The sequence below is a fragment of the Doryrhamphus excisus genome, linkage group LG4 (assembly GCF_037039965.1).
Source record: "Doryrhamphus excisus strain RoL-2023G ecotype Guam linkage group LG4, RoL_Dexc_Guam_v1.1, whole genome shotgun sequence".
NCBI lineage: Eukaryota > Metazoa > Chordata > Actinopteri > Syngnathiformes > Syngnathidae > Doryrhamphus > Doryrhamphus excisus.
Genome location: NC_136360.1, coordinates 13,516,757 through 13,533,324, shown reverse-complemented (window position 1 = coordinate 13,533,324; position 16,568 = coordinate 13,516,757). Strand labels below are relative to the sequence as shown.

Genomic DNA, 16,568 nt, shown 5'->3' with positions numbered 1-16,568 from the left:
GTTTAGATGATGCGATGATTTGTTGACATATCAGCTGTACTGGTGGCCTAGTGGTTCACATGTCAGGAGATCTGGAAGACCTGGGTTCGACTCTCCATTGGACATCACTGTGTGGAGTTTGCATGTGTTCAATTTACATAACTGACTTCTATATTAACCAAGCTACAGCCATATTATTATTGTAGCAGCTAACATAAAAACGTTGCATGGACATCAAACCATGCAACGTTGTAGTTGAAATAGGTGTATCCCAATGACGTTACCACTACTTCCACTACCGATGGGGGGTTCTGGGCCCCTGTATGATTGTGATCTCGAAAGATTTGGGCTTTCTGTGCAACCTCTGTCACATTTTTCCACAATAGTGTACAGTATGACCTTAGCGGCTCCGCTGGATGACCTCTGGGTTTTTTCAGGATTTTCCTGCCCAAATTCTCAGTGGCCAAGTTGCTCACCTTCCCACTGGCGGCGCAGGTCCAAGTGACAGCTGGTGTGATGTAATAAAGCACCCTCCCTCCCGGGAGACAAGTCATAAAGAGCAATATCTCATTCCATGGATTGAGATAATCTGAGGTAGATTACTGCTGGAGGACACTGAAATGTTTGTTGTATAAAAGCTGTGTTTATCAAACAATGTGTCTATAGGAAAAAAGTCTGATCCGGCAGATGGCTGATATCCATGCTCGTTCGCTCGCTATGCTAAAGGCACAGCTAGTCTGCCGCTCCTGCTCTCTAATGGGATTTTAGACTCTTCTCTCAAATGAATTATACATAGAAAAACTGGGATTATTTTACTAGCTGCTTTAATCTCTACCCCCACCCCCCACCCCAAAAAAAAAAATCGGCACTTGTCCCACGCTTGTGTCGCATTCACGGAAAAGCCGAGCAGCTTAGCGCTACAATCGATGAAGCCTCAGTCCACCAGAACCTGCTTGAGTTGAGCTGAAAACCGTCGGTCTACCAATCCTGCACGAGATTTACATCGGGTGCGCCGGTTCTTACCTTCAGCGGTTGGACCTCCAATCTTCAGACTTTAGAAGGCCCCTGTCACTTCCTGACTCCACTGGAGACTTCAATACCCAGCATGCCTCACTCCCTCCAGCAGAAAAAAGGTGAGATGGCTTCCTAATTTCAAATAAAACAATTATATATTTTTTTTCATTTATTTATTCAATCATCCAAAAAATTATAAAAGCTACAACTATAGACATTTTATTTTGAGAAATTTTATGTATTTATTAATATTACAAAAATTCCTGTTTATTTTAAATTCTATGAAGTATTTGTGGCCATGACTTTTTGCATACAAGGTGACATTGAAGTACAGCTCAGGGATTGTTCGAAAAGGAGCAGGTCGAAGCAGAATTTAATTAATCCTACCTCCTCTCTGTGGTTCAATAATTATGAATCATTTCTTCAATTCCTGTGTTTGACATGGAGAAAATGACCTTTTGGTTTGGATGTAAAAGAAAAGGATATAGCTGTAAAGTGGTTAATCATCTGTAGATACCTTCTGCTGTATATAAGAAATTATTAATTAGTAAAGTAATACATTAATAATTCATGATCATAAAATAAAAACTAACATTACATAATTGTTTTTGAAAATCATTAAAAAATAAAGATGTCATATTAGAGTTCATCACTTGTAGAGGACCTGTATTGTATGATTTTTTAAACCAACTTTTTAAAATATGTGTGATTGTAGAGTTCATTGAGTTCATTGTTTGTTGACCACTCATACATAAATCAATTAAAAAGCAAAATATCCAATAATAGAGTAAATAAAAAAATACATAATAATGTGCAAATGAATAAGAATTTAAACATTATATTTTCAATACAGTTGTATAATTAATATAAACAGATAAACATGCCATAAATGGTGGATAATGCCTTATTAGGCAATAAGTTTCAGGATCATTCATTTCCATGTTTAAATGTCCGTCGTTAAATATAGACATTTTATGAAACTGATGATAATTCTATAAATATTGCAATACTTTTGTGGCAAAGTTGATACATAAACATACAGTAGAGTATCTAACATGAGCCAGCATGCAAAGCATCGGGACACCTGACAGGCAAATGACGGCTGAATATCGGACAGGGTGATGGCGCCGCATGGACAGCACACGTTTAACACGAGCCAATTGGCTTCTTCTTTAAGGAAGGCCGCAAAAAGCTTGACTACTCGCTAGCATCACTTGAAGAACAATACACATACATGTGCACAAATGTACACAAGCAACACATCGTGTAGTATAAGTCCTCCATGACATATGTGCAAGTACTAATCTAAGATGTGGACAGGGTCGGGTTGGGGTCGGGTTCGGGATCGGGCTCATCCCGGCCAATCCCACGCGTCTGTGTGGGATTGGAATGGCTCTAATGCTTTTTGGCTGCCGCAAAGAAAGCCACCTTTACACTAATGAAGGCAGATGTCATCTCCATCCTGGCGGCCCAATATCCAAATACAAGTTAATGCCCCGCGTCTCTCGCAGGAGATTTTAGCATATTGGAAGATTACCAGGGCGGTCGTCATGTTGCCGCATTTACTGCTCCATTTGTAGGCCCGAAGGGGGGACCAAGGTGGTTCCTGGAAACCTGAATCTGGTCTTGATGCTGCAATTTAGATCAGCGGTTCTCAACTTGTGTGGATGCTGGACCTGCCGTCACCCCTTAATTACAAGTGGAGATCACCTCTTTCATGAAAAGACATTAAAGACTAACTAGGGCGTCTTTACCCAGCATGCCTTGCGGGTTTTCATACTATGATACCCGCATAGTCAGTGTGGTGCAGTTGGTCCTGTTGTGTGTTCCATTTCTGTTGCCTTGTTGGTTGCTTGCACCACTCCATAAAAAAATAATTCCATTCAAATTAAAAGCACAATTATTTTTGTCCAGGCAAAGACCGATTGTGTACTCTACTTTCTACATATACACTGTATCACTATATCACATACAACAACATAACAATGTTAGCAACATGAGCATAGTGAAGTGAGCTACAGTGTAAACAATACATTTGAACATCATGCTAGGTTACAGATACGTAGTTGGCAGAGCGAAACTACATTTTAAGATGTGTAGTGAAGCCTACTTTCTTTTTAAAACAACATAATAGATGCTATATGTCACATACAACAATGTAGCATTAACAAACGTTAGCAACAGCAGCATAGTGAAGTGAGCTAAAGTGCTAGTAAAACAAAATAAACTCCCAGCTACCACATCTGTATCTGACTGACAGATACGTAGTTGACAGAGTGCCAAACTACATTTTAAGATGTGTAGTGAAGCCTACTTTTTTAAAAGAAATTTTACTTTCATCCACTTTTGACTTTTACACTGCAACAACGTAATACATGCTACATATCACATACAACAACATTAACAAACGTTAGCAACAGTAGCATCGTGAAGTGAGCTAAAGTGCTAACAATAATTTGAATATCTTGCTAGGTTAGCCTATTCCCAGAAGTAAAAGAAAATAAACTCCCAGCTACCACATCTGTATCTGACTGGCAGATACATAGTTGGCAGAGCGCCAAACTACATTTTAAGATGTGTAGTGAAGCCTGCTTTTTTTAAAAAAACAACATAATAGATGCTATGTATCACATACAACAATGTAGCATTAACAAACTTTAGCAACACTTGCATAGTGAAGTGAGCTAAATTGCTAACAATACATTTGAACATCATGCTAGGTTAGCCTATTCCCAGAAGTAAAACAACATAAACTACCTGCTACCACATCTGTATCTGACCGACAGATACATAGTTGACAGAACGCCAAATTACATTTTAAGATGTGTAGTGAAGCCTGCTTTTTAAAAAAAAATAACAAATGTTAGCAACAGTAGCATACTGAAGTGGGCTAAAGTGCTGACAATACATTTGAACATCATGCTAGGTTAGCCGATTTTTCAAACTTACAGTTCCAACGCCTATATAGTTGGCAGAGTTGCATTTTAAGATGTGTAGTAAAGCCTTTTCTTTTATTTTTTGTAAACCAAATGTTTTACCTATACAAGGGGCGGGTCCACGGGGAAGGAGGTTTTTCCTTTTGTGATGTCATAAAAAGACAAGTTAGAACGCCATTAAAAGGTCACTTTTGCATCTGAGGAGACTTTTCCTTTCTCCCCGTTAGCAAGACATTGGGGTTTGGAGAAGACCTTTTTCTGTTCCCCGTGCTCAAAGCACAAATGGACCAAAAAATGCTTGCAGAAGGGGACACTTGTTTCCAATTCCAAACACAGTGATATAATCAGTGATGATAGAAGGAAGGAGGCCCATTGAGCAACATGTGCTGGGAAAGTTGATGGGAGTGGAGGGGGCACGTTTGACTCCCCCTAACTGGTCCAAGGAAACAGGAGCTGCTTTGGAGTGCGTACGAAGCCTCCAGTGGATCCATGCAGGCACCAAACGGGTTTCCTCCAGAGGCAAGAAGTGGCTTTGTCATCCTGAAGGGGGCGCACCCACCACCCCGACCCCACCTGAGCCACATGTGGAAAATTCCAGCAAGTCACATTTACGGGCCGCATTCCTGCCTGGTGAAAACTCTTGATTCCACACGCTTTGATTTCTACAAATTGGAATTCCGGCCAAGCAGCACGCCCTGGCTCCGCCTCTCACCTTGATGCCCGAGTCAAGGTTGTTCATGCAGACAAAAGTGAGAGCTGGAAGACCAGCGCAGTCAGACAGCACGTATGCACGGGTGGCTTTCCAGGTGCATGAAAGACTTTTGTCGTGGTTTTTAGCACCTGGTGATCTTAACTGACATGGCACCTGAGGATGTGTTTTCACTTGTTTAATGCAATTGGAACAATCAAATCCCACACACGACACTCATGCAGGCTGCAAGAACGTGCATTGACAAGTATATACAATAACATTAGGCACAGAAATGTAACTGCAGTGCCCTAAAAATGTAAAGAAAGTTTGTATTTGAGGCTGTTACATAAAACCAAGCCTCTATTAGTAGTAGTATTATTGTAAAGTCATCATCATATTGTCAAGTCATCATATACAGTAATTGTATATTAGGTACACATGCACAATCTAAGGCGGTGGGGACCACATACTGAAATTTATCGGGCGAGAGGCGGGGTACACCCTGGACTGGTGGCCAGCCAATCCCAGGGCACATATAGACAAACAACCATTCACACTCACATTCCTACCTATGGACAATTTGGAGTCGCCAATTAACCTAGCATGTTTTTGGAATGTGGGAGAAAACCGGAGTACCCGGAGAAAACCCACGCAGAACATGCAAACTCCACACAGAAATGGCCGAGGGTGGAATTGAACTCGGGTATCCTAGCTGTGAGGCGTACTAACCACAGGGGCGCCAAGCAGCCAAAAAAATTTTTTAATGTAAATATTAGTGAAAGTCTATACAACTGAACACAAAATGCATTTTTTCAATGAAACTTTTTATTATTACGGGAGGAAAAATCCACCCCACTACCACCACCATATTTTACTGTTGATTTGATGTTCCTTTTCTGGAATGCTGTGTCAGGCCAAAGTATTTTCCCAAAGGTCAAAATGTTCTGAGACGAGCCTTCTTTTTGTTCAGCAATGGTTTTGGTCTTGGAACTCTGCTATGCAGGCCATTTTTGCCCAGTTTCTTCCCTATGGTGGAGTCATCACTGACCTTAACTGAGGCAAGTGAGGCCTGCAGTTCTTTTGATGTTGTTGTGGGGTCTTTTGTGACCTCTTGTATGAGTTGTCACTGCACTCTTGGGGTCATTTTGGTTGGCCAGCCACTCCTGGGAAGGCTCAACACTGTTCCACGTTTTCACCATTTGTGGATAATGGCTCTCATTGTGGTTGGCTGGAGTCCAAAGCTTATATTTTCTCCTTTAATAATAAAAAGTTTCATTTAAAAACTGCTTTTTGTGTCCAGTTGTGTTGTCATTGACTAATATTTCCATTTGTTTGATGGTCTGAAACATTCAAGTGTGACAAACGTGCAAAAAATAAGCCAGGAAACACTTTTTCACACCACTGTATGCACATAAATGCTGGACATGTGGAACTGTGAAATGATTATGGGATGCACTCAATTGTAATCTGATGCATGTTCAAATTAAATAAAACCATTACCATTACCATAAATTAAACTTCTCAACGAGCAACGGGTGCTCCTATGGTCCTCCCATCTAAAAGTTAATTTGTATTATATAAACATTTGTTTTGATTTTGTAATTTTTAGTCACCTTTTTGTCCAATTAGATGATAAAGTCATTGCCGTATCTTTGTAGCTGTCATCATACTAGCGTGATGTTTGTAATATTTTGGTCTTTTATCTACCTCCTACCTCACTGGCTGGTGTTTTTCAATGAATAAAAAGCTTAGTGTCCCATAACAGAAAAGGTGGAAGTGATGAAAAAGCCAAGAAGTCAAGTGCAGGCTAATGAAGTCAAAGAGAGATGATGATGGGACAAAAGAGGACAGCCACTGTGGCCTGCCAGGGGTAAAAAAAAGAAAGTACAAATATGAAAAGAAAAGTGTTTTAAAGCGAGGAACTTAAGAAAGAGAAGAGAGAGAGAAAAAAAAAGGCACCGGGTCGCTAACAGCGTTATCTGTTTGGGTGTTACAGCCGGGTTGCATCATGCCTCTCAGAACAAAAACTCCACACTCACATCTTTGCTGACAATGAACACTGAAGTTGGCAGAAATTTGCTGCCAAACGAGACAAAAGTGTGCAGTTTGTGTGCGGGGAGGGAAGAAAAAAAAAAGTGAGGCAACCTCCGGGCCTGAGGCTTTTGTCAATGGGCATTTCTATTGGGTCAGCTAGCAAGCAGCAGGCAGTCGAACCAACAACCAACCTTGTTGGCATCCATACCTGCACGCACTTTGTGACATTTTGTGACCTTTGCGAGGCTGGGTGCTGATCTCAGACCTCCATGCTCAAGCTGCACTCATTTAGAAGGCCCGTCATGTCGTTAGAGTCCCAGTTTGAACAAACGCAGCCTTCTATCCCAAGATTCTATGTGTCCCAAGTGCAGGTTTTGTAGTTTGAATCGTTTCTACGCCAAATGCCTTGCCGCTAACACGCAGGAACATGTGAAGGCTCGTCCCTCTCCCGTTTAACCACAGCACCTTTCACACAGACAATACATTACACTGCAGCACAGAGCGGGAACGAGTGAGTTGTCCGTTACAGAGGCTGAACATGAACTTTCTACACTCGCTCCCCTTCTTGTTGTCTTGAAAGCGAACGTCGCTGGCCGTTGAGCAATTTAGAGCTTGCACCAGACGCGGTGGCAATGAGTGACTTCCCTGCCTTCTCCAGCCAAGACAGGCAAATACAAATAAAGGTCCCATCTTTATGGAACCTCGCTGTGAAAGAGGCCCTGACCCATAGAAAGCACTTTCTCACTCCTACAAAAGGCCCTGAACAGGGAGAAAGGGAGAGAAGAAGACAGAAAAGGAGAAGAAGGAGGAAAAAGAATAGAAAGGAGACCAAGAAGACAAAAGAGAAGAAGATTGTAGCGTTCGTCATCTCATCTTTCTGAAGTCTGAGTGAAAGTACAGTACACATGTGCCTTCAAACTCCTGGATGGTTTGTGGCCGTGCATTATGCATAACACCCCCTACACACACATGCACACACACACACACACACACACACACATGCACACACACATCCCCCGAGTGGATTGAAATAAAGTTGACGCTGCTCTTTGTTTAGACTCTTTATTTGGCTGTGCTGAATCGGGGATTGCTGCACGAGCGTGCGTCTTAATTATTTTGGAGGCGTTTTTTTTTTTTTCACCCGCCCCTCCTCCTCCCCTCCCCAGTGGTTTGTTTACACCTGGAGTGTTTTTTAGCGGGATGCCGGATGCAGATGGGCGGATGCTCGGGCATTCCTCAGGGGGAATGTCAGTCGCATTACAGCGGCGTGCGTCAGCACACAAAGGGTTAAGGTTTTTTGGGTTTTTTTTTTTTTTTGCAGGCTGCGTCTTGTTCATTTGGGTCATGTAACGCTGCTTAATGAGGAGTAGGAGGGGGAGGAGGAGTAGGAGGAAGAGGAGGCTGCTCACGCCAGTTTAACATCTCCTATTGATCATTACGGGATGCGTTGTTTCATCTGCTTAAAGTCAAGAAATGCATCAAATCCGTTCTTATCAAGGCTGGAAACGGAACAGACACTCGCTTTTAGCCAAGAAACACACGAAAAGACGCCATAGTGACTATATTCCGACACCGGTATTGACAAAATGCATTTTAGAAATGAAATGTTTCATTATTAAGGGAGGAAAAAGTCCAAATCTCCATGTCCTTATGTGAAAAAGTGATTGCTCCCTAAAGCTAATAACTGGTTGGGCCACCCTTAGCAGCAACAACTGCAATCAAGCGTTTGTGATAACTTGCAATGAGTCTCTTACAGCGCTGTGGAGGAATTTTGTCCCACTCATCTTTGCAGAATTGTTGTCATTCAGTCACATTGGAGGCTTTTCCAGCATGAAGCCTTTTTAAGGTCATGCCACAGCATCTCAATAGGATTCAGGTCAGGACTTTGACTAGGCCACTCCAAAGTCTTCATTTGGTTTTTCTTCATTCATTCAGAGGTGGACTTGCTGGTGTGTTTTGGATCATTGTCCTGCTGCAGAACCCAAGTTGGTTTCAGCTTGAGGTCACCAACAGATGGCCGGACATTCTCCTTCAGCAGAATTCATGGTTCCATTTATTACAGCAAGTCTTCCAGGTCCTGAAGCAGCAAAACAGCCCAGGACCATCACACTACCACCGCCATATTTTACTGTTGCTATGATGTTTTTTTTCTGAAATACGGTGTTACTTTTACACCAGATGAAATGGGAGACACACCTTCTAAAAAGTTCACCCTTTGTCTCAGCAGACCACAGAGTATTTTCCCAAAGGTGTTTTCTGGTCAAATTGGGACGAGCCTTTTGGTCTTGGAACTCTGCCATTCAGCCGGTTTTTGCCCAGTGTCTTTCTAATGGTTGAGTTATGAACACTGACCTTAAGTGAGGCAAGTGAGGCCTGCAGTTCTTTGAAGATGTTGTTGCAGGGTCTTTTGTGACCTCTTGGATGAGTTGGCGTTGGGGTCTCTTGGGGTCATTTTGGTTGGTCGGCCACTCCTGGGAAGGTTCACCACTGGCTGGAGTCCTAAAACAAATGGCCTCATAACCTTTTCCACACTGATACTGTAGATATCAATTCATCTCAGTGAAGTTGGGTTGTGTTGGGGGGTGGGGGGTGTACTTTTTCCACTTTGAGCCATGTAGGTTTGGATTTTTTTCCCTCTCTTAATAAAAAATGTATTTAAAAAACTGCAAAAACAGTATTTTCCACACATTCATTTATTTGTAGCAGTTTAACAACAATTTCAAATATTGAAATAAAAATTGTACCCTCTCATATTGAACAAAATAACTAACTAAATAAATAAAAATAATTACAACCTGATTTCCCCCTGTGAGTCTCGCCAACCTGGGCGAGTTGGCTCCGCTGCCCTGGTCCTGCACTCTGACAACCAGCTATGATATATTTTTTTCTGCAGAATCTACTCCATAAAGTCAAAACCAAAATATTACAACCGAATCTGCATACTGCAAACTACAAACATAATAATAACATCTGCAGCATTTTCATTATTACATTGTGCAGGTATGCCCATAAAAGCTTCCTCATAAGTTAAACGAATCACAATTTGCATGACTTTGAGAGGACAGATGTAACATATCCACAAGCAAATAAGTATTTGGGAACTGAATCTGTCCTGTTTGTGGCCCCACAGCCCAGCAAATGTTGCTGCTGTGCCAAGGAGCCGACGGGACGAGAAAAGAGGGGGAATCCCTGCTTTGGAATCACCACAAGCAAAGTTTCCACGGTGAGTCATTTTGGTAGTAAGTTTACTACAAACCGCTCCACTACTCATTATGCACTTCTATGATTGTCACTTAACATTGTGGCGGGCTTAAAAGTTACCAAACAACACAAACGTGGTGAAACGTTGAGAATAAAAGTTTATTCTGGGAGATTTTAGCTACGAATATATTCACTACATTTACAGTATGTGCTTTGTAGGAAAAGAAAGACACAAAATAGAAAATATTACAACTTACAGTTCCACTAAATGATTGAACTCCCATTTTTTAAACATTGGTCATTAGCTGCACTGAGCTATGATTTTATGATTTTTTTTTATTTTGTTATAAAATGCAATTGTATAAAGTTTGCAAATCAACAGCATTTACAATGAGAGTTGCATGATTTTGAGTGCAAATGTGAGTTGAGTCCGAATGATTTGGAAAAATTAAACAAAAAAATATAAAATAAAAGTGTTCTAAATATGCTGGAAACACGGTAGGGCATGAAAAGACACTTAAAATTGAAAATTCATTGCAAAACAATTGAAGTCGTTATGCTGCCATGCTTGCAGATCAATGATGCGTTCACGGGCATGCAACAAGTACAATAACGCTCTACAAAAGACAGACATATCCAAGGCAAGATAGAGAGCCTTAAATTTAAAAAAAATGCTATTTTTGGCGATCACAAACCCCCAGTGAAGACTCGACGTGCGGGTGGCGAGAAGCCAATGAAGCAGAAGAAGCTAATGAAGGTAATGAAGCTAATGAAGACTTCAGCCCGAATGCGTTCAGGCTCTGCTCTTATGTGACAACTACTTCTCAGAAGCTCCACGGGGGGGCGGGGCTTCAAGACGGTGACGTTAGCAGACTTTGGACTGAACCAACAACACAGGGGATTCCGGGCTAGAGAGTTAAAGTGTACTTCGTTATTTTAAGTCAAAATACTAATTTTAAAGCCAGCTGGTGATCGGCGGTGTGTTTAGAGAAGCGTTAAGAACTGTGTTAGTAAAGAAATACCAATGAGAAGACTTTAAAAGTGAGAAATTGAGGCCAAAGAAAGATCGGTGTCCTCTCCTTCGCCAGGAGACGTTGGTACGGTCCCGGGCTCAAATTCCGAGAATTGAGCTGGTGTGATTCTTAGAACTGGTCTTCTTAGAAGTGGTGATGCAAGAAGTTTCTAGGAAAGCGCTACCAGGTGATTTTTAAATTTCACTTTTTTTCATTCTAATTTAGTGGCAGCTTGTTGTGTCGGGAATGTAACGTTTGCTGTGCTCTTGCCGGGCACGCTCCGCGGGACTCTGCGAGCTCCGGAGCGATGACAGGAGGCGCGGCGTGCCGGAGCTGTCAGAGCCGACACCCCAGCTCCGGCACGCCGCGCGCGCGGCTCTCCTCCGCTGCAGACACCGGGTCCTTGGCGGCTCAGTCCGCCTTGGGGCGCGCATGAGACGGCTGCAGCGAGGCCCGAAGTGGGGCTTGGGTGCACGGTTGTTGTTTAATGCTGCTGTCATTCCAACTTTGCTCTTTGGCATGTTACCGATTTTAGTCCATGTACTTGTGTGTATTTGAATATTATATATCTTTAAAAATGACACTGTTGCGTATATATGAATGACGCTGCTGCTTGTTCCGGTGGTTTCTCTTCAAAAAAGTCTCCACGTCCGATAAAAAGTGTCCTGCATGTTTAACTTTTTCGTGTCGCGTCATGTCAACAGTGACAAGTTATCGTTTACATTACAAATATGTAAAAGTACACGCAGTACTAGACGGTCATGTATTAAAAAATGAAAGGTACTGTAAATAATATGCCAGACAAGTTTGGTTTTTGAAACGACTTGGGGAAAGGTTAATGTTTTTCCACGGGTGAAAACATCACGAAAAAATTGTAAATCACAGCTCTTCGTTTACACAGAATGACTGGAAATATGTAAAAAATATAATAATGATGTTGTGCTGCTTTTAAAAAGTCAAATCGGATTTAAATTTGCCTGTAATCGTTAAATTGCATGTTTTTTAATTAATTTGATTCATGTCACTTTTCATACAAATGTTTGTTTGTTTTTTGGCAGAACGTACAGTTGAAACAATACAACAATATTTCCAAATGATGCTGCGATGACTGAAATTAGATCAACCTTCGTCTTGTCTGCGTATTGCATGTAAAAAGTTGATTTATTACAGAATTCTGTCACGCACTTTGCCTTTCCGGCCAATAAGCTCGCTCTCCAGTTTTTAATTCATTTAAATAATTTGTTGTCCTCATCTGTCAGGCTGCGTTTCGCTCAAAGAGAAAGTAGAGGGGGGCTGGAGGGGGAGAGGGGGGGTCAGAAGGGTGTAAATTTAAATGTCTAAACAGGCTTTAGTTTAACCACATGGCGCCATCTTCTGGCTGCTTGCTGAACATTCTCTCGTCATGGCTTAATTCCATGTCATTAAGATGTAACTACACAGCAAAGCATGGTGTGTTACATGCTGTGAAATGTGTAACTTTTAAGGTAAACAAAGTGTTTCGGCGTTTCCAGAAGTCTGCAAGATGTCTTGCGCAGCAGACAGCTGCATACAGTTCACGCGCCACGCCAGCGACGTTCTGCTCAACCTGAACCGCTTGCGGAGTCGGGATATTCTCACCGATGTCACCATCCTGGTCAACAGGCAGCAGTTCCGTGCTCACAAGACGGTTCTCATGGCTTGCAGGTGTGTGCTCCTTGTGTTCGGACTCTTGTCCCGGATCGTGGCAGATGTCTCATGGTTGTGTTTGTCGTGTTCTCAGTGGGCTGTTTTACACCATCTTCACCGACTCCCACAAGTGCAACCTTAACGCAATCAGCCTGGACCCGAAGGTGGACCCGGAGGGCTTCGCCATCCTGCTGGAGTTCATGTACACGTCCCGTCTGACGCTCAAGGAGAGTCTGATCATGGCCATTATGAACACTGCCATCTACCTGCAGATGGACCATGTGGTGGACACCTGTCATAGATTCATCAAATCCAGGTTCGTAGATTTGATATCTCTAGAAATCACATTTTAGGACAAAGGTGCTTCATGGTGTCTCTTCTTCCGCAGTGATCCGACTGCCAAGCTTCCCAGAGATGAGTTCCTGGTCAGTCCTCTAGTTTTGTCTCAGGACATCCACGCGTATCGCCCTCATGATGTGGTTGATACTTTGCACAGCCGCATGGCTCCGTTCAGGGATGCGAGACCTTATAGCGCCACCGTGCTCAACGGAGTCAGCACACCCAGCAACTACCATCTCTATGGGCAGTTCCCCATGCCAGGATTCCCTTTCCCTCTCTGCAAGCTGACAGATGCCAAAAACACTTTTGCAGACCTCTCTCGGAGCGGGATTCACCACAAGCACCCTCTCGACGGTGCCGCCGTCAGCAGGGCTGAGTACGCCCGAGCGGTTGGTTCCTCCGCATCCTCCAGCATCCTTCATGCCACCAACTTCGCTCCCAGGGAGGTGGGGCGAGACGAAGATGTGAGGAAGGAAAGCCACGAGGGAATCAACCTTCCCGTTGGCCTCAGTGCGAGGAAGCGCGTCTTCCCCGTGTTGACCCTGGAGCACCACAAAGACAAAGACCACACTCCGCCGGCTGAGGGGGAGCTGATCCATCATCACTACCCACTTGGAATCTCCGCTGCTGGACGCAAGAGCCTCATGAGCAGCCCGCAAAGCCCACTCAAATCGGACTGCCAGCCAAACTCCCCGACGGAGTCTAGCAGCAGCAAGAATGCCGGTCTCTCGCAGGCGGCCTCAGGCACCCAGGCTCCGCCGGGTACTCAGGACCCCAAAGCTCGAAACTGGAAGAAGTACAAGTTCATAGTGCTGAACCAGAGCGCAAAGGAGGAGGAGGCCAGCCTGCGGGACCCTGGGTTGTGCTCCCCTCAGCGCCTCGGCCTGCAGTCGTACCTACATCCCGGGGACTCTGAGAATCTTGAGTCCCAAACCACAAGGAAGAGTATCGAGGATCATCCTGTACCGCAGACCAGCCGGCTTAACAACATCATCAGCAGGTAAGCAGTCATTCATAGTGTAAAGTCTTAAATCACGTCACACAATTATCATTGTCTTTTGTAAAAGCGAAAGTTAGCAAGTTAGCTGGAGGGACTCTTGTGTCCCTGAGGTGGACGGGGACAATCCGTGCTTCGATTCCAGCTCGCTCATGAGCAGGAGAAAGCTGGTCAATGAATGGAAGTTTATCATAATGTTTTGTCTTGTCTGAAGTGCACTGGAGGGGTCACTGCGGAATGTCGAGGGTCACCCGTCACGCTACCTGAACCGCCTCAACTGCTCATCATGCGGCTCCCAGTCTCCGCAGCACTCTGAAGTCTGCCCATCCAGGTCACGATTGGCTGAGGACATGGCCGAACTTCACTCAGAGTATTCTGACTCCAGCTGTGGTGAGTCGCCAATCGTACAAAAAAAAGACATGGCATTAATCTGAAACGTACGGCGCGTAATTCACATCCGCTCTTTTTCACCAAACAGAAAATGGCACCTTCTTCTGCAACGAATGCGACTCAAAGTTCGCCGAAGAGGAAGCGCTCAAACAGCACACGCTCCAAGTCCATAGCGACAAGCCGTACAAGTGTGACCGCTGCCAGGCCGCCTTCCGCTACAAGGGGAACCTCGCCAGCCACAAGACTGTCCACACCGGTGCGCCAGATCAGGAAGCCTCAGTCCATTTTGTCCATTTTGTCCCGTTGCTCACCTACTGTGATTTTTGTAGGAGAGAAACCGTATCGCTGCAACATCTGTGGTGCTCAGTTCAACAGACCAGCCAACCTCAAGACTCACACTCGCATCCACTCAGGAGAGAAGCCATACAAATGCGAGACCTGCGGGGCTCGTTTTGTACAGGTGAGCCTCTTACTTTGTTTGGCTTTACACAGTGCGGTTTTAGTAAAGTTTTTAATGGTAGTAACAGCAAATACTTAAACCCTAGACGCTTACTGTAGCACCAAGATTGAGACTTTAGACTTTTGATGATTGAAACTACCTCGCCGCCACAGTACACGGGTACCAACCGTTTTTACTGCCTCCTGCATCAACCCAGCCATTTCCCACCTTTGGAGTAGTATCAGAGGCAAGGACGGCACTACAGTGATGTCTAATTTAACACCCGACAGACCGCCCTGTTGTGTTGAAAGCCACTGTCTGACAAATATTTGATTGCGCGTCTTATCTGGTTCCGGGATACCCGTGTAAAAGAGTTAACGGCAATATCTCAGGAGAACTTTATTGAGTTCTGCATCAAAGACAAAGATGAATGAATACTGGAAATTCTCTCTGGTGCCATTTCCCAGTAAACGAGACACAATCAACCAAGAGTTTCCTCCTAGGGTGGCTTAGCTCTCCCTTAGAGGTAAAGTGAGAAGTACTGTCACCCAGGAGAAAGTCAGAGTACAGCCAGACGAGGTGGCTCGGGCATCTGGTAAGGATGCCTGCCAGATGCCTCCCTGGGGAAGTGTTCAAGGCACTTCCAACCGGTAAGGGACCTCAGGGAAGACCCAGGACCCGTTATAGGGCGTCTGTCTCTGGACTGGAAATGCCTCAGGGTCCACAGGGAGGGACTGGATGAAGCAGCCAGGGAGAAGGAAGTTCTCTGCTTAGGCGGCTGACTCCAGATAAACCAAAAGGATGGGTGCATGGAGGTTACTAACTTGACGTTTGTTGCCAGGTTGCCCATCTCCGCGCCCACGTTCTTATCCACACGGGCGAGAAGCCATACCCTTGCGAGATCTGCGGGACGCGCTTCCGTCACCTGCAGACGCTGAAGAGCCACCTGCGCATCCACACCGGCGAGAAGCCCTACCATGTAGGTACCATCGCTACCGGTCTCTCTGACACCATCTAGTGTTAACATTGTGTCATCGCGCTTCGCTTCCAGTGTGAGAAATGCAACTTGCACTTCCGCCACAAGAGTCAACTACGACTGCACCTGCGGCAGAAACACGGCGCCATCACCAACACTAAGATCCAGTACCGCGTGTCTGCCGTCGACATGCCCACTGACCTGACCAAGGCCTGTTGAGCCCGCCCTTGGGAGGGGCATCGCTGTGAGGACAGAGGCTAACTTGACCCGCCTCCCTTTGACGTGTACAATCATCCAAAACGTTAGTGCCACACTGTGTTCATTGGACAAATCAAATTGGCCGTGTTACGCCACGCTTGTAAAACAAATGAAAAACGGGTTTCCACTTCATGTGAACGTAGAGCCGCAGCCGGCATCTTAGTCACTTTATGGTTTCTATATGAATAGATCTATATAAGTATGTATGTACGTGTTTCTAAGCTTTGAAGGTACCCATATAAAGCTTTATTTTGTCGAAGGACGGAATGTAAAAAAATTGTGATTTTTAAGGTGAAAAAAAAACAGTATTTTATATTTTCTGAGAATATTGACTGACGGGTGGTACGTATATTTTAAAAATAACACGTGTACAGATTCATCTAAACATTTTTAAGTGGAAATGTGAGAAGAGGTCTTGGGTTTTGTCCGTTAAAAAAGAAAAAAAAAACATATCAGAGAAGCGCTGCTGTCTGACTGCTTATGCATGAGCTGCTCCCTTGAGGGCGACTGTACTATAAACATTGTGACATACTATTGTGTATTTATACATATCTGTGGGATTGTCCTCTGCTGGCAGAGCCAATCATGGATGTTAAAATTGCATTTCAAGGTTTGTTATGACTGAGAAAATATTTT

General features: G+C 44.0%; 1 protein-coding gene across 6 annotated transcripts; it reads left to right on the top strand.

Annotated features, from left to right (window-relative positions):
* Positions 1-856: 856 nt before the first annotated feature.
* bcl6aa (BCL6A transcription repressor a) lies at positions 857-16,242 on the top strand. Of its 6 annotated transcripts, none has more exons than XM_078790243.1 (10): positions 857-1,112; positions 9,785-9,877; positions 12,383-12,551; positions 12,628-12,849; positions 12,922-13,872; positions 14,084-14,259; positions 14,348-14,515; positions 14,589-14,719; positions 15,540-15,677; positions 15,750-16,242. In XM_078790243.1, exons 1-10 carry the CDS (start codon positions 1,085-1,087, stop codon positions 15,891-15,893), a joined length of 2,220 nt encoding a protein of 739 aa, XP_078646369.1. In that variant the 5' UTR covers positions 857-1,084; the 3' UTR covers positions 15,894-16,242. The 6 variants fall into 6 exon arrangements, with proteins under 6 accessions (XP_078646369.1, XP_057929772.2, XP_078646368.1 ...); XM_058073789.2 differs by having other exon boundaries at positions 12,380-12,551; XM_078790242.1 differs by having other exon boundaries at positions 12,353-12,551.
* Positions 16,243-16,568: the final 326 nt, after the last annotated feature.